This window comes from Acinonyx jubatus, chromosome A1 (genome assembly GCF_027475565.1).
Source record: "Acinonyx jubatus isolate Ajub_Pintada_27869175 chromosome A1, VMU_Ajub_asm_v1.0, whole genome shotgun sequence".
Classification (NCBI taxonomy): Eukaryota; Metazoa; Chordata; class Mammalia; order Carnivora; family Felidae; genus Acinonyx; species Acinonyx jubatus.
The window spans coordinates 49,195,705-49,214,966 of NC_069380.1; the positions used below are offsets into that span (position 1 = coordinate 49,195,705).

Consider the following 19,262-nt stretch of genomic DNA (forward strand, 5'->3'; position numbering starts at 1 on the left):
AGCTGCTACCCTAAGCACAGGGTAATGGTAGATGAATTTTAAGGTGGTAGGTTGGTAAGGTTAACCATAGCCAAATAAAACCCAAACAGCTCAACTCCTGACTGGATTGATTCAGTCCCACACATTAAGGCCTACCAGAAGGGACATGCCCATTCTCAGGCATAAGTACTATTTATCTCAGTTTGCTCTTCCACAAGATGTATAGCTTTTAACCAAAAATTATAAGACAAGAAACAAGAAAAATAACAGTACACTGTTATAAGACAAAGCAGTCAAAAACCAGAGTCAGATATGATTTGGATATTGGAACTGTCACATGCAGCTTGAAATAAGTATAATTAACATATTAAAGGCTCATGTGAAAAAGGTAGACATGTACTAACAAATAGGGAATATCAGCAGAGAGTTTGAAAGTACAAGAAAGAATCAAATGGAAATGATAGTAATGAAAAATATGGTACCAGAGATGAAGAATGCCCTTAGTGGGTTCACCAACCAATAGAATTGACAAAATTGAGGAGAGAATCAGTACATTTGAGGGCACATCACTAAAAATTGCTCATACTGAACCACAAAAGTAAAATACACTGTGGTAGTCGTTTTAGGGGACCCAGGGCATCTCAGAGTTGTGGAGCAATCTCAAATGATCTGATACATGAAAGTAGAATCCCAGAAGGAAAAGAGAGGTGGGGGCTAGATGGAGACATAGACAGTAAAAATATTTCAAGATCTAATGGCTGTTTTTCAAAGAATAATTAAAGACATCAAAGCACAGCTTCAAGAATCTCAACACTAAATACCCCTATGCTCCCAAAACCAAACACACATAGACACGGAGATATATAATATTCAAACTGCAGAAAATGAAAGCTCAATAGAAAATGTTCAAGGCAGCCAGAAGAAAAAGACACATTGGATACAGAGGAACAAAGATAAGAGTTACATCAAGCCTCTCAGATATTATACAAGCCAGAACACCATGGAATGATATTTTTGAAGATGAAAAAATTAAAATGTAACAAAAATATCTTTTAAAACTAAAGGACACATAAAGAGATTGAAACAAACAAAAACAGAGAATTCATTAGCAGGTTACCTGCACTACAATACACAAAGATTTGTGGAGTGCTGAAAATGGAACAAGTGAAAGTAAATATAAATACTGTTCTTTTTTTTAATGTTTATTATTTATTTTTGAGAGAGAGAGACAGAGTGCAAGCAGGGGAGGGTTAGAGAGAGAGACAGACACAGAATCCGAAGCAGGATCCAGGCTCTGAGCTGTCAGCACAGAGCCCAATGCGGGCGGGACTCGAATCCACAAACTGTGAGATTATGACCTGAGCTGAGGTCAGATGCTCAACTGACTGAGCCACCAGGCGCCCCTATTGTTCTTTTTAAAAATTGTTTTAGAAGACAATTGACTATCAAAATAAAAAATGATAACCATGTATTGTAAATTTATAGCATATATAAAAAGAAAATGTGTGACATTAGCACAAAGGATGGAAGAAAGAATTTGGAATACTGCTGTAAGATTTTTAGATGACTTACGATGTGGTATAATATTACTTGAAGGTACACTGTGACTAAAGATATGTATTTTAAACCCAAGCACAATTACTGAAAAAGTTAGAAGTATAAACAATAAGACAATAGTACATATTAAATGGAATCATAGAAATAATTCAAAAAAAGGCAGACAAGGAACAAAGAACAAATGGAGAAAGTAGAGAACGGGCAAGATGATAGATTTTAATTCAACCATGTTAATAGTTACATGAAATTAATAAAATATAAATGGTCTAAATATGAACACACAAATTGAAAGAAAGATTATCACATTAGTAAAAAAGCAAAACTCAATTATGTGTATCTACAGGAAAGTCACTTTAAATATAAAGACATGGAAATATTAAAATAATTGGGAAAGATACACAATGAAAACATCAAACAAAAGAAAGCTGGGATAACTGTATTGAAATTAGGTGAAGTAGACTTCAGAACCAGAAATATTACCAGTGATAAGGACATTATAAGAATAAAGAGATCAATTCACCATACCTAAAGTTTGTGTATGTAGCTAAAAATAGAACCTCTAAACATATGAGATGAACACTGACAAAACTGAAGAGAGTAATAGACAAATCCACAAATACAGTTGGATATTTCAACACTCCTCTCAGTAATCAGTAGAGCAAGTAGACCCAGAAAATTAGTAAGTATATAGAAGACCTTAACAGCATTGTTATACAGCTTGGCCCTATTAACAGTTGTGGAACATTCCATCCCAAAACAGCTGAATATACATTCTTTTCAAGTACACGTGGGATGTTCACCAGGACGTACCATATCCTGGACCAGGAAATTAACAATTTTTTAAAACGTTGAAATCATACAAAGAATGCTTACTAGCCATAATGGAATTAAATTAGAAATCATTAACAGAAAAAATATCTGGAAAGTTACCAAATATTTAGAATTGAAACACTATACTTTTAAATAGTTCATGGATCAAAGAGGAAGTCACAAAGGAAATTAGAAAATATTTTGAATAAAAATTTAAAAAGTCCAAATTCAGCAAAAGCAGGGATTAGAAGTCGCTAACATTAAATGCTTATAGTAGAAAAGAAAAACAGGAGTTACAGAAAAATCTATAGCATTAAATGCATAAAGTAGAAAAGAAAAAGCAGGGATTCAAGAGAATTGATAGTATTAAATGCTATGATAGAAAAGAAAAGAGGCTTCAAGTCAGTGATTTAAAGTTTTACATTAAGGTGGTAAAAGGAGCAAATTAAACTGAAATCAAGCAGAAGGAAGAAATGATAAAAGCAGAAATCAATGAAATTCATTATTGTGTTAAAGGTCCTTGCCAATGCAATAAGGCAAGAAGAAAGAAAGGGCATATGGATTAGGAAAGAAGAAATAAAACTGTCTGTATCCATAGTGAGCATGTTTTTTTATGTAGAAAATTATTTATATAAAAATGTCAACTAACAAAATATGGGCAGTCTAGATAAGATATTATAACAATATAAAATCATGAAGGTGATAACTACATTGCTGTTATGCAAGAGAGTTCTCTTGGTTATAGGAAATACTTAAGTATTTAGGGGTAAAGGACCCAGTATGTAACTTACCTTAAACCCTCAAATGGTTCAGGAAGAACATTACATAAAGAGAGCATAAATGCAGAGGACAAAGCAAATGGGGGGTAGGATGTCATAGGCATACATTTCAGTGTTTCCTGTACTTTCTGCTTTTATAACTCTGTAAATGTGAATTAAGAGTTTTTAAAGGGTTTTTTCAAAAATGGCAAAAAAAGAGGGCCATTACACTTCAAGTTGGAAATTACTTATAGTAAGCAAACATGAGGGATTAGGTAATATCTGCCTGTAGGAAAGAGTATGCTTGCTTACTGCTTGCTATAAAACATGTTTCCCCAAACTGAGTGTTCCTCTCCTGTAACACAGCTCACATGTGTGCAGCCATCCTTCTGGGCCCTCTGTGTTGCCTTGATGTGAGTGGACGCAAACATATAGAGATGATCATGCTTCTGGCTGTGCTATAAGTAAAGTCCTGTTTCTCTGACCCAGGAGTCTCATGTCTTCTCCCAGGATCAACTTTTTCAATTGAAAGGGTAAAATCAAATCTCAGACCTCATGGTCTAGTGCTGTGAACATTTCCTACTTGTCCCTATTTCTCTTCTTTTTCTCACACTGAATTCTTTGCCAGGAATCCCTTTCCCATTTCACCTGCCCAAACCTTACACATTCTTTCAATGTACACCCTTCAGTTCTGCTTCTAGCTTAGTGATCACTCCCTCCCAGAATCTTAGAAGATTTTTGTTTTATTCCACTGCTCAGTCATCTTTCCTTCCCTTTCCTTTTTTACTCCATTTTCTTTTCCCTCTTCATCCATTTTTCTTCTCTTCCCCATTCGCTCCTCTCTTTTTCCTATTGAAATGTAATTGGATTGAATATGACAAACTTCTGATTTGACTATGTGAGAGCAGTTTATTCCTGTATAGAGCCAAGTATAGGTTTTTTATATTTTTTTAAGTTTTTTTTTTAATGTTTTATTTATTTTTGAGAGACAGCGTGAACCTGAGGAGGAGAGGGACAGAGAGAGAGGAAGACACAGAATCCGAAGCAGGCACCAGGCTCTGAGCTGTCTGCACAGAGCCCAAGGCAGGGCTCAAACTCACCAGCTGTGAGATCATGACCTGAACCCAAGTCAGACATTCAACTGACTGAGCCACCCAGGCATCCTTATTTATGTATTTCTGATTGACTGGTTCTTATTAAGAGCCACTGAAGTGTTCACAAACATGTTTTTTAAACCCTCATCACAGAGATAGCTTTATTTTAGGTTAGTGTATTGTTTATATAGATTGAAAGTACTAAGTAGGATCATAAAATTTTCAGGGTTCAGAGAGTCCTAGAATTCATTCAGGGAAAAATATTTCATTTTCCTGAAGAGAATAAGGTCATGGTTAGTGAAATTATTGCTTCCCAAGGACTCGTATTACTATTCTTATTGCTGCTTCTCACTATGGTTATAAATGATTATAGTTTTTTCATACTGCTTTAAATCAATTTTTTTTTATTTCATGTACTGGTTGTATTTATTGGAAGTAGAAATCATAAAATTATCATTTGGATTACCATTAATAAGTTAGTTATTGTAATCATGTGCATTTTGTGGAAAACTGTTGGACCAGATTCAATGTTTGTGGTATAATTATGTTTGAAAGTTTCCACTCTCAAAATATCTAATTTTAAGAGGATTATACTTCTTGTTATTAGAATCTAGTCTAATAAATTAGTAATAAAATCTTTCTTGTGGACAGTTGGGCAATACATCAAGGTGATTCTATACATTGCATTCCAGAACCAGATTTCCTGTATTTGAATCCCATCCCTGCCACTTGCTAGCACTGTGGCCTTTATATTGGTTACATTGGTTGTATTCATTAACCTCTATGTGCTCTGATTCCTCATTTGTAAAATGGGAATATAGTACCTATCTCATGGGTTACTGGGAGATTAATGAATTCATATATGTAAAGTGCTTAAAGGAGTGCCCAGGACAAAATAAGTGATACATATTTTAACTAACACTGCTGATTACTAAAAGATGGCTAATAGGCTGTGATAGTTTCTATTTGTCAGCCTAAGTAAGAGGATAGTTTATGCAAGCCATCAGCTTCAGAGGGGTTAATTTCACTCCTCTTTATATTCTGAAGGGGGTTTTTCCCCCCTTAGAGCTTATTCTCGCTAAGGAATTCTTTTCACCAGTGCCTCTGTCACCATTCAGTTTTCTTCTACACATTATTTTTTGTTTTGTATGTGTAACATATTGTGTGTTCTCTGTGTGTGTGTGTGCCTGTTTTTTAAACCATTTGATGTAATAATTCCATTTTAGTGGCTTTTAAAGAATTCCATGAGTCTGTGTTATGCAAATGAGGATAGGTAAACATTTTAGATGGGTACTTACAGAAGCTATGGCATATAACCTCATACTTAGTTATATATTTCCACTTTATCTAGTTTTAACCAATATTCATATATAATTCTTTCTGGATTATGGTTGGTTAAAAGTACTGGACCATATAAATACAAATATGACCATACGTTGCTTTGAAAAATAAATGATCGCCCAGTAACGTGGTCTAAGTATAATGTTCTCTTTTTTAATTATGTAGTCCTCCTCGCCATCCTCATCACAGCCTCATTCTAGCCACTGCAGAACGAAGGCCTCATCATTGTGTCACCATGCATCCCTGCCCTGGGTCAAACGTAACCATGTAGGCCCTGCAAAGGCTACCAGTCCATCTCTCCGTCTTCGTCGCTGGCGACCCTTCTTACGCCTACCATCTATGGGTCTCCATTCTGTTGTAAGTGTAGTCAATCTTCCATCTCTTCTTCCAGTGACAAGGATAGTCCATTTTTTTTCCCTACACTTCTTCAGTCTTCAAAGTGCTTTTCTCTTGGTTCACTCAACCATTAGCTTTTTCTCCCCCAATAAGATTGCAAGCATACCTCTATGCTTTGCAGTCTAGCTTGACTTTCACCAGTGCCTCGGTGAACATTCATCTTCCCACTCCATATCCCGCCAACATAAGGATGCCTGCCTTTTGATGAGTACTGATTGACGTTCATGATAATGTTTAAGTTCCTGTCAGTTGTTAAAGTGAATATGTATTCTCTTACCCTTCATCTTTATGATTTCATTTAGTTGACTTAGGTCAACAAATGCTATGTACCTTCTGAGTTCTTTGCCATCTCTTTGTTTTTTTGTTTTTTGTTTTTTTTTTCATGCTTCTGAACATGACTATAGTCTCTTGTCATGCTCTGGGGTCACTTTACTTATTCTATCCTTAACCTAATCCTTCCATGGTGTAGGGTGTTTCATCTAAGCTATTTTATTCCCTGAGGTGTCTCAGGTACTTGGTTTAATCTTGATCCAATCTTCCCTGCCTATTCAGTTTCTAAAGATCTTTTCCAAGTAGGAGGTGAAGATTTTCTCCTTGTGAATTGATGTAGGCTTCCCACAAGTTTTATGATTTCTCCTTCTTAGGTTGATAATATTAGCAAAGTATTAAAAAGTACATTCTTTCTTTTAATCTTGCTAATTATCTTAAATGTTGAGGTTGATGGTGGAATTCTAATAATTCTCATAATTGACATCAACTGCAGGGTTAGGCAACTCCAGCTCTATCTTTCGCTGTTTTAGACTTATATAGCAATGACTTTCATTTGGCAGAGCCTACCTAGAAATGCTACCTCTGAAAGATTTGGTGTATGCCATCCATTTATGAAAAACTTCATGCTTCTGGAAATCATCATGACTTTTGAAGCCAGAGGAAGTCTGATTCCTCATACATTTAATGCTTCAATAAATTGAAAGTTGATGTCAAACATTCTTTCTTCCCCTTTATTTACTCTTTTAGAGCTATGCTCAAACTGTGAAGCAGAGTTTTGACAGTTTTCCTAAAATATGTACATCCCCCAGATATCAGTATGGTCATAAAATAGTGTTTCATTTGTGCTGAGTATCAAGCAACAAACTGGTGTCTCTCTATTTCATTTTCCTCATTGGATCACAACATGCATTTGCCATTTTTATTCATTTACCTGTTTAATATTTTTTGCTTCCCTACTGTGCCACACATTGTTTGGCATAGTAGGAGATATAAGGTGAATTACAGGATCAGAGTAAAACCCTAATTTTGTAAATTCTAACTTGGGCACAGTTGATTCTAAATATTCCTTTGCACTTTTAAAATATTCTGAATATAAATGAACATATCGTAAAGTTGGTGTTTCCAGTTTTACGTGATTTTATATAAGTTTGATCTTTGCTTTCCATATTAATTGTTGCTTTATCGCTTCATAAATATTTTCATAGCATAGCATGGATTATGGAACTACCCTGCCTGAGTTTGAAACCAGATTCCATCACTTACTAGCTGTATAACAGTTTTCTTGAGAATAAATGAGTGTATTACCTGTCTCATAGAGTTTATATGATGATTCATTGGTCAGTACTTTTAAGTACATAAACATATACCAGTGCCTGGTATATATTAAGTATCAGATAATTACAAATTAAATTTAAACTATATTTTCTACAATTTGAAATTTATATTTAATATTTAATTTCTATCTAATTGATTTATTATGTGACTTTTTAATTGTTTGAGATAATAATAAGTGTTATATTATAAATTAGGGAACTTTGTAAAAAATAATATATAAAAAATAGGCAAAAAATGATCCAATCTATAGTTTCTGGTTTCTGCCTTCTTGGTCATTTTTTGAAATTGAAGACTTTGCCTTTTCTTTTATTGTTCTTGTTTTTAGTGGAATACTTTTTAAGCATTTGGGATAATTGCAAATTTCAGACTAATGAAGTTGACCAAAGGGAAAGGCTCCTAGTAGGTACTGAGGTTTTGTGGAAGGCTTAGAAATTTTGAGCTTTACTTAGCTTTTATAACAATTTGAAGGCTTCTCATACCCTCTTTGGAGTTTTATATTTTTAGTACACACTTTTGGATAAAAGGTATAATGACTCACAATTATGAGTCACTAGCTTGAATGATTTCTTATATTTGTGATAATGGAGTATTAATATTTTTAACGTTACATAATGCTTTTATAGCACTTAACAATTTAGTACTTTCATGCATTTCACTTAAACTTTAAAACAGATAAGAAACCCAGTGCACACAGGGATCGGGTACATATTCAGGTCTAGAACTCCAGTTGTACTACTTTACCTCTAGAATGGTTGTATGTACTGACAGATTATGAAAAATAGAAGCTATAAGATGTATTATTCTTAAGAGATGGGGTTAAAATAATTTATACTTTTTGAAAATACAATAGTTCTAAACATTTAAAATACTTGATATCCTGTTGGGAGAATTGTCTTAAAATGAGTAAAGACCACTTTCTAGTTGGATAAAAAATCATTTCTAGTATTTTTTGTTATAGAACTGAATGTATAGTTTGTAGAATTGCTTAGGTGTAGCCTTGAAAAATTGGAATTTTCTTTTGGTCATTAGTAAAATGAGGATATTGGATTGAGTGATCACTAATATTTTTTGATTCTCTGACCAGGAAAATAAGGGAACTCAATATCACTGTCTTTAAATATCTGAAGAAATACCATGTTCAAGAGGGGCTAGACTTTTTCTAACATAATGGAAAATAGTGGGAGACATATATTAGCCTCAGATGAAGGATAACTCCAACAAACGGTCCAAGATGGAATGGACTCCCTCCTAATCCATTCTCATAGAGGCCACTGCAAGACGGGGGTTGAGAGGAGTCTACTATTGGAGCAATAGTAAAAGTAGATAATTCTGATTACTACCAACAGTGGAATTCTTCATTCTAAATTGAAATTAAGAACTAGTTTGCCACATTAATGTTACATTGAGGTTCTCCCATTCATAATTGGGGGGAAATAATCTCTGAAGAATAATGTGAATTTAGATGAGTCACACTATCTGTAAATGTTTTAGAAGCATTCAGTAAATCCAAAATAATGTTTATTCTGTAAATTTCAATTTTTGCATCTGAAAACTTCTTATTAAAACTATTTAAAATTATAAAATGACCTGAAGGTGAAAAAAAATTTTGCAGTTCAGATAGTGTTGTGCTACTTACAGGATGTTAATATGAGATGTAATTTGATTTATGCCTCTTTAAAACGTTTGCCTGTAAAATTTGTACTTGCATTTAACAGTGATTGTATTTTCTTTCAGACTATTTAGATTTGATATATAGCTAACACATAGTAGTGTTAGACTGTAAAGCTTACTCGGTATCATAGACAGTGCCAGTTAATCATGTATTGACCTTGGGTAATTTATTTAAATTTCTAAGAAATGTAGCAGATATTGCTTAATGAAAACTGAATTCAGTGAACTAAAACACACACACACACACACAGACACACACACACACACACAAACAAAACAAGAAACAAGTAGACGTAATTTTAATTTCAAATAGTTTACTAAGAAAGCCGGAGAAAAATCATAGGTTATAGTTAATTGTATTTTAATTTGCTTTTATCTTTTTTTCCCCCTTTACTCTTTTGGGCTATTTTCCTGAATTTATTCATTTTTAAACCTTTTGATCTGTGATGAATAATGAGAGTTATTTTATTCTAAGACTATTTATATTACATTGTTCAAAAACTGAGATTATCAAGTTCAAATCATGAAGGAAAGAATTCACTTTCTTGATGTCTTAAAATTTAGCTTGAAAAGTTTCTTTTAACTTTATGCTATTATTAATTTTTTAAAAAACATTCTTATTTCAAATTTCAAAAATTAGACAAATCAGTTCATGCACTCATGTCATTCAGCAGGTATGCATCGTGCATCCACTAGGCACCCAGCTTGTACTAGGTACTGGGCCTTCCAGAGTTGGACAATACTAAAGGTTTTTAGATCTGTTGAGATTAAGAAAGATGTGCTTTAGTCGATGTTTTCCTGGTGGATGTTTTTCAGTGTTTCCACAGTGTCATAAATGTGGTCATGTTCATTCTTTGTCCACCATATCAAAGATTAATAAGCCTTGAATTATGTTGGATAAATGTTCTCTCATGCCATTTCATATTTGTATGTGTTTACAATGTACTTGATTGACTACTAACATGTATAATATATATTTTTCCCTCCTATTTCAGGCACCAAGTATAGATGAAAAAGTAGATCTTCATTTTATTGCATTAGTTCATGTAGATGGGCATCTCTATGAATTAGGTAAGATCTATTTAAATTTATTCTGGGGAAGGAAATGATAAATGGGAAAGTATTTATGATTAACAGGATTGTTGACATTTACTGTATTTACTTGAGTTGGCATAATGACAGTTTTCCATTTAAGATTTTTTACTAGAAAAAAATAATTTTTTTTGATGTTTAAGCAACTTATAATTCAAGAAAGTGTGCATACCACCTTTGCATCTCAAGCAAAACACAGAAGTAAAAATCATAGGAAACTCCTATAAATCACTTCAGCATTCTTAACTAAATTACTAAATTAGTTATCATCATCTGGATGAACTATCTTGATCCTGAAACAACTTTTAAAACACCATGTAATATTCATAATGACTAATTTTTGTATTCAGTAATGGGTATTACTAGTTTCAGGCTTTTGTACTATCTCTTTGTGTTGCCTCTGATTTTTTAACTTTATAGGAGTTTGTGTTTTCTGGCAGCCATTCCTTAAGACGTATGTCAAAGTAACTGTGATTAATTATTTGGCATTCTGGCCTATAGCACTTATTTTCTAGAAATTACCTGTAGGTGGACTACTTCGGGGAGTGGTGGAGGAGATCCTCATAGTGCTAATTGATCCATTCAAACATAACACACCTCTTAACGATTCTTTAATAGTTGGTATATAGTACTTATTGTGAGTCCTTCTTGAGACCTTCTTGGGCTAAAAAAAGACCAAATACAAAAGAGAAGTCTTTTCAATTTCTAGACACCATAATTTTTAGTTCTCTTTCTTCTCATTTGCCATCTACATATTAACTTGCAACTTATTTAAAGGTGGAAGAGTTGTGAAAGAACTCCTGTGACTGTAAATGTGGTCCTTAAAATTTAGGTAGATTTTATGTTTGGAAAATAGTAACAGAATAATATACTTGATTAAAAAGAATGGCTCTATTAAAGGGGTGAGGAAAGGGAAGAACACAATTGTATAGATACCTGTACCCCTGAGGGTTGTTTACAATAGTAGAGTGTTTTGAGTTAGAATCAAGCTGAAGGGAAGTCATTGTCACGGGAGTATGTGACAGACCCGCATGGCTGCGTGGAAGACTAGCTTTGCTAACTCAGTCTACCAAGTCTGTATAGAGATAAGATGTAGCAGTGATTGGGGATCACATGTCTGGTTGCTGGAAGCTGAGTTTCTACTCTGAAGCTTAAATCATGAAGAATAGCTAGTGGAAATGGAAGTAAAGAGAGTGCTATGACTTACCAGACACATTTTGTTGACTTCAAGAAAGTAGACTTAGGAAAGGCCAGAGAAATAATAACTATGAGCCATAACCAAAACCATGAAAGTGATGATGACTTTCCCAATGAGAGAATTATCATTAGAACGAAAAATAACATCTAAGAAATATTTAGGGAAAAGAAATCTCTGATCATCTCAATAGGAAGGAGTTGACTAAAAAACTCTATTTGGTTAGCTAGCTCTCTGAGCTCAAAGGCCAAAAAAGACAGAAGGAAAGATGTGTATCAAAGGGTAAGCTACATATGAAGAATGGTTTTCTTTTGTAGCATGCCAAGATCAGCACAAAAGGATTTTAAAATCGGTTTGAACACCAGAAAAGGAAGAACATCAGAAAAGAAAGGCACAACTACTGAGGTCTTGTTTGGTTAGGTGTTCTTTAGCAAGAAGAATGATCATGGCTAATAGAGAATTAGAGCCCTCTGGGAATTACTTTCTTTAAATGTGTTTAAAGAATTTCAGAGTTCTAAAGAATAGCAGTAATCTTTTAGATGTCATAGAGAAGAGGGATAAGTACAAAACAAATGAAAATGGGCAGTTGCTGATTCACTGCAAGGGAAACTGGCAGCAAAACCCTGTTGAGAATTCCTAATAAATGTAAAAGGAATGTTGAGGGAGAAGACTATGGAGTCAGTGAATAGAAAACAGTGATTAAGAGAACAGCATGTGGTTTTTAAGGAAAAAAAAATCATTTTGAAGTAATCTTATTTTTAAAAATTAGGCTATCAGGGACTCCTGGGTGGCTGGCTCAGTCGGTTAAGTGTCCGACTTTGCCTCAGGTCATGACCTCACAGTCCAGGAGCTTGAGCCCCCTGTTAGGCTTTATGCTAACAGCTCAGAGCCTGGAGCCTGCTTCAGATTCTGTTTCTCCGTCTCTCTCTGCCTGTTCCCCATTCACACTCTGTCTGTCTCTCAAAAAATAAATAAACATTAAAAAAAAATTAAAAATTAAATAAAAATAAGACTATCAGCGTGTAGACATAGTGCAAGTTAATTTCTACACGGTAATTATTCAACAAAGGATAGTGGTCATCTTGAATACTATCATTCTCTACTAAATTGTAAGTTTAGCTGATGAAAGGAATGGAATTATTCATATTTTTCTTATCACATCTTCCTTTTCCATAGGGCTTCATGTCATTCCTGCATATGTAGGGTGAGGAAGAAGTACATATTTTTAAATAGATGTAATTAGTCTTTATGGATACATTAGAACAATGAAGTTTGAAAGTGGATTTAGAACTGATTGAACCAGCAGATTTGAAAACTGTTAACCAGAAAATTATTGTCTACCTAGAGTAACAAGAATACTAGTTGATCATTTAAAACATTTTAATTTTGAAATCATATTAATTTTCTATAAAAATGTATAGAAATTATATGAGTTCCCATAAACTCTTTACTTAGATTTCCCAGATTCAGTTAGTATGTCTGAACTATTTGAAAATAAGGTGCAGACATGGTGCCCCATTATTCTGTAATATTTATGTCTTTCTTCAAAACAGATGGATGCTCCCTTACATAACTACAGTGTAACTATCAAAATCAGGAATTAACACTGATCCATATTATCATTGAATTCGCGGATCCTAGTAAAATTTTTCTGATGTTTACAATATCCTCTGTAGGTCCAGAGTCCAGTCAGTCCAGGGTTGTGTGTTGTATTTAGTTGTCATATTTGTCTCCTTTAATCTGGAATGGCTCCTCAATCTATTCTTAACTCTCATGTCTTTCACATTAATTTTCAAGCATATGGGGCAGTTACTTTGATATTATTTTCCAATTTGGGTTGTCTGATAATTTCCTCATAATTTGTACATTTTTAGCACATATACCGTAGAAGTGGTGCTGTGGAGCATCATTTCAGGAGGCTCATGATGTTGATTTGTCCCATTATTGGTGATGATAACCTTTATCATTTGGTTTAGATGGTATATGCCTGGTTTCTCCACTATAAAGTTAACAGGTATGTTAAACATTAATATGTTAATATGTTATACTTATTAGTTAGGAAGTGATGAATAAATATTCAGGAGATACTTCAAGCCTATGTAAATGTACAGTTTCTCTTTAAGCCTTTATCAGATTTAGCATCCATTGATGATTCTTAACTGAATTATCACTGTGATGGTTGCCAAATGGTGATTTGAAAAAAAAATTCCTCCAGCATTAGAAACGTTCCTTTTTTTTCCTTCATTCATTCAATGTCAGAATGGACTCCTGGGTTCATATTTTACTCAGGAGGTTACAGTCCATTACCATAATTTATTTTCATCCTCAGATTTTCCCAGACTTGGCCTTGAAGGGAACCCTTTCAAGCTGGCTCTTTTGTCCTTTTGATATGTTTCTGTCATTCTTCAAGCACTTTCTACCTATCACGTAGAATAAGATGTTCTAGGCTCATCTTTTATTTTCTGTGCCCCAGCCCTCTCTTCAGTTGCTTGTCCATAGAGCCCTGGTTCTTTTTAGCAGAAAATGGTATTTAGAACCAACATCTGGGCGGTAAGTGTGCTCATTGCTACCAGGCCCTCTCAGCAGACAAACCTATATTTGTGTGTATTATAAAAATACACTCACATATGTATATGTACATATGAGTATAGATGTACCCACAATTATATCTGTTTATATAGTTAAAAGCATTCATTTACATTAATACTTCTAAATCTAATCTAATACCATACAGTTTATTCTAGTGTTCTTCTCCATTACTCTTTGTGTATTTCTTGATTTACCCAATCGTCTTGTAAATAAATGAGCTCTTGGCCACCCCAAGCCTAAAACTCAGACCCAGACACACTGCTCCCTGCCCCACCTGGCACGCTGATCCTGGCCCGGACAAAGAGCAACAGCTCTGCAAAGTCGGGAGCTACTTTCTCTCTGATGTTGTGCAAATTGCTGAACTCTGCTCTTGTTCTGCTCAGTCTCCTCATTAAGGCGATTGTGCTCTACTTGGGTTTCCCATTATGGACTTGGCAGGAAGCTACTATTACTCTTGGGCTTTCATACAGGCTACCTATTTTCTAATGTCTAAGAACAACTGTTTCAGCTATTTCGTCCAGTTTTCTAAGTTGTTTCTGGTGGGAGGCCTCGTCTGGTACCAGTTACTCCATCCTGGCTGGAGGTGGAAGTGGCCAAAGTATTATTTCTTCACTCCCCATGAGGAAAAGAATTTACTTTTCCTGTGTCACCCTTGTTCCTTACCCACCCTCCCAATCACAAAATAGATTATTTCCTTTCTCTTCTTCTAGTTCTGTTGTAGTTGTTTGTATTATTGTAACCACAGAAATATTATTCTAAGCTGAGCCATAATTAATGTACTTTTTAAAAAACTTTTTATTTCTCCAGACTTAGTATTTGTCTCGTTTTGCCTTTCAGTTTGTTTGGTTAATCTTCCCTCATATTTTTCTTCCAAAGTGGTTTCTATCGGTCCAACTCTTATCATTGTATATGCATATGGATTCAAACATTTTTATTACATTTGGAAGCCAGGAATTATAAAAGGGATTGTGTTTTATGAATTGAACTTGAAGTGCCACTTATAAGACATCTGAGATTTAGATTTGGATAGAGTATCAATTAACTTTTGGTTAGGATGAGTTTATATAATACTGGACTTTTTCCTTTTTTCATAGCATTCATGAAGGAGTAGTTTGTTCAAGATGTTTATATTTGTGTTTAATTAATTTTGGTGATCCGTGAAATGACCCTCAGTTGTTTAGATTGCTGCTCTGTACTCCTGCCTTGGTGGTACACAATTATTGGTGGTAATAAAGAAATCTTGTGGTGGCTCCCTTTCATTGGTGTAAGCATGTCAGTCTCACTTAGGAGCCTTCTGATTCAGCTTTTAAAATGAAGCAATACATTTTTCATATCTATGAGAGTAGAAACTAGGATTTTAACTTTTTAAAAACTGGCTTACTAGTTTTGCTTTTCTTAGGGAAATTAAAACTGTATGTTTCTAAATCTTCTGTTTATGAAGCTAATTTAGACTTTCAAACATGGAAGCAAGGTTCTAATAACAGTTAATGTAGAAAAATATTGATAGCACATTTGAAATCGTTTTTATAGGATATATCATTTCCATTATCTTTTAACTTTGCCTCCCTGTGGGAGGAGAAAGATGCAAGCTGGAAGTACATTGTCCTGTATAAGCAGCTAAACGTTTAACTGTTTCTTCATTTTCCACAGATGGACGGAAACCATTTCCAATTAACCATGGGGAAACTAGTGATGAAACTTTATTAGAGGTAACAACAAAACTTGTTGGCCACGTGAAGTGTTATTAATGTTCTTGTTATCCTTAAAATACCTCTAAAGATCACTTGTATAACATTTTCTCTGTATTTTGGTGCTTCCATGTCTTTCTTTTTTGAGAAAATCCAAAAAGAAAACTCTGAATTCGTGTTAAAAATCTACAGCAAATGAAGAGGTTTTCAGAGCTCTTTGTATGAACAAGTATCAAATTTGAAAAAGACAAGAACAGTATTGAAAGAGGTGCACATCCTATCCCGTATTTCACTGAATCAAAGAAACCATCATTTGGGTCTTGATCCTCATTTAGAGATTTTTAAATTTATGAACAAATTGTGTGGCTGATAATCAACAAAATATGTATCTTATAGTTTTGTACTAAGCAAATTAGGCCACCAACCATTCACTCTTCTGATATGCTTAAAGTTATTTTGCATTGGGAAAAAAGAGGGCTGCAATATGAAATTAGTATAAATTAGGAAAATATGAAACACTTATTTATCATTTAGTAATAAAATGCACGTTTATAAACTGAAAAATTACCCATTTTTGTCCCTATAGGATGCCATAGAAGTTTGCAAGAAGTTTATGGAACGTGACCCTGATGAATTGAGGTTCAATGCAATTGCTCTATCTGCAGCATAGCTTGTCAGTAATGGAAACACCAAATACTGTATTATTTGCAACAAAAATTAAGTTTCTGCTGCCATACACTAACTGAGAAATTTTGATATTTTCATTAACTTGAGTGATTAAACTTTATGTGAATTAAACTTTGACTTAATCTGCGTTTTATTTTTGCCCCACATTACAGCTGCAGTTCTTTTCTTCCCTTTCTTTCTTGTGAAAGACTTACCTTGTTTGCGGACTGGCAATAGCTTTCTTATTCTCTTTTAAATTTCGTGGGAGATTTTGTACGGGGACACAGGCACAATTTCCATCTGCGTAGTATGAATATATGTTGTATCATAAATTTTGACATTTATTTAACGAGCATTTGTTGCGCATCTACTTAGAATGAGCTGGACACTGTTCTAGGTGCAGAAGTTACAGCAGTGAACTCCGTCCACAGGTTCCACAGTCATGGGGCTTATGCTCTTGTGAGAAGAGACAAATAACAAACACATCAATAAGAAACATACCAACGATAGGTACTATGCACACAAAGTCGAATTTGTTTTAGAAAATGACTTTAGATTTTGTAGTCAGGGAAGGCTCCCATGAGGAAGTAACTTTGAAGTTGAGATCAGAACAGCAGAAAAATAGCCAGTCAGAGAAAGATGAATAATTAATGCAGAGTCCCTGAAGTAGGAAAATCTCACTGTGTTGTAGGGCCAGAAAGAAGGTCCATATGGCCAATGACCAGAGCATAGAAAGTAGTGGGGAAAGTAGCAAGAGCTGAGGTTAGAGAAGGAGGAGCTTAGTGATCAGGACAACAGAAAAAGGCGTTTGGATTTATTGCAAATGTGACGGTAAGCCTTGGAAGATTTTAAGCAGGAGAATGACCAGATTTGATTTATAATTTTTGAAGATCACTCTGAGTCCTCTGTGAATAATATATTGGGGGGGGGGGGGCTAAGAATGGAGGTAGAGAGGTTTGTGAGGAGATCACTGCAATTAGTTCGGTGACGGTGGTGGCTCGGTCTTAAAAAGAAGTAGTAATTTAGATAGAGGTATGTGTGTGAATTTGATGTGTGTTTTGAAGAAGGAAGGGCTTCAGCTGAGTCCTCAAGGATAGGTGAAAGGCGGAGGAAAGGTGGAAGGGTATTTATAAACCAGGGTCAAAACACAGGGTTGGTGTGATGGCAATGTCCCATATCTTTGGGGGAGGGCATTGGTTACACAGGTGTATGCAATGATCAAATCTGTACTTCACTGCATATACATTTTACCTCAGGGGAAAAAGATGCAGAGGTGGGTTGGAATGAGCATAGCAGTTAGGAGAAAGACCACATTGGTCTTGAATGAAGTTCTGGACCAATAACTGATTGCCAATGTGTACACACGATCCACAGAATTCACCTAGATTCCTGAGGCAGTGACAGGAGATCAGTATTTTAGGAAGAGTAATGGGGCAATGGCTTACAGAATGGGTTAGATCTATGTTATCCAAAGTGTGGTTGTATCAGTATTACCTGAGAGCTTGTTAAAAAAGAAGAATTTCAGACCCCAGTCTAGACCTACCAAATCAGAACTTACATTTCCACAAGATCTCTGGGTAATTCAGTTGCATATTAAGTTTGGGAAATGCTGGATTAGAAAAGATAGACTATAATGAGGAGAGTCACTTTGGAAAAATCTTAAGTTCTTTTTGTGGTGAAGAGGGCCTGAATGAAGTGATGGCAATAGGGCTGAAGAAATAATCTGAAACAACCGAGAGTGTTAGCAGATGGTGCCTCTGTCCTGCCAATAACAACCAACCAAGTGTCTCTTTTTTTTACATCAGTTGCATTTTGTACTCACGTCTATCTTGTATATTATCTTAGAATTTTAAGTATTCCTCAATAGTTTTCTCTGAATTTCTCCTAACATAGAATTTATTACTAAAATTTTACATCATTTCTCAAAGATTGCTGTGAGGAGTACTAATTTTTCAGACACTTAATATGCAAGAAGGGTTTGAAGTCAAGTATCTTGAAAATATCGGCTTAAAGTTTTTTTTTTTAATTACAGTTATATGGGTGGGGGCAACTGCAGAACTCAGAGCTTTTTAAAAAATAATCTGTATTATGGATGTCATTTTATAGACATTTTATGGAGCAACATTTTAGGGCTGGCATTCTTTTGCACACACATTAGGATGCTGGTCCCTTGTGAAACTCTTTTCTCTTTTCTTAGGTTTATGCCTAGAATTTCAGTCCTACTGTATTAACTACAATACTTGGGTCACTTTCTTAAAATTTAGCACTTGGAGAAGAAATTGATGGTTAATTTTGTGTAGAAACTTCCAGAGAGACACACTAAGGGTGGTCGAGTCATGGGTCACTTCTGGAAATTGTTGTTAATGACTGATATACAAGTGGAACTGAATAGAACTAACACCTTAAATGTTTTTGCTTGGACTTTCGGGAATTGACGAAACATCACCTTTCAGTGGGTGTAATGGTTTGCTTTCAAGTACTGAAATGGTTTATGATATCCATATTTAACCTCTAATATTCTCCATGTTCATTTGTGACTAAAATAGGGATTTTCTGTATTCCGTGGTGAATCCATTTTAATATGTCTTAAGTGAAAACTATCTTTAATACTGTATAAAAATTGTTTACGCCTGATTTAAATTTAGTTCATTCCATCTTAGATTTGTATACAGTTCTTATTAGGTAAGCTTGGTATTGGGTTATGTATAACCTATAACTTGCTTGTTTCATTTTGAAAACAATATAAATTTTCAGCTATTGTCTGTGTACTATAATATCTTTCAAAGTAGCATCTATAAGCTTATTCCTGTACTGGAGCTTG

The 19,262-nt window shown here is 34.6% G+C and overlaps 1 protein-coding gene across 2 annotated transcripts in view; it reads left to right on the forward strand.

The window, feature by feature from the left end:
* Positions 1-16,579, forward strand: part of UCHL3 (ubiquitin C-terminal hydrolase L3) — a 98,511-nt gene extending 81,932 nt beyond the window's left edge. Inside the window, exons 6-9 of one of the 2 annotated variants that reach the window (XM_027065023.2) lie at positions 5,705-5,896; positions 10,207-10,282; positions 15,738-15,796; positions 16,362-16,579. In XM_027065023.2, the coding sequence (XP_026920824.1) occupies positions 5,705-5,896; positions 10,207-10,282; positions 15,738-15,796; positions 16,362-16,445 (411 nt within the window). In that variant the 3' untranslated portion in view covers positions 16,446-16,579. The remainder of the gene's footprint in view (positions 1-5,704; positions 5,897-10,206; positions 10,283-15,737; positions 15,797-16,361) is intronic. The other variant, XM_053216672.1, reaches the window with a different exon arrangement.
* Positions 16,580-19,262: the final 2,683 nt, after the last annotated feature.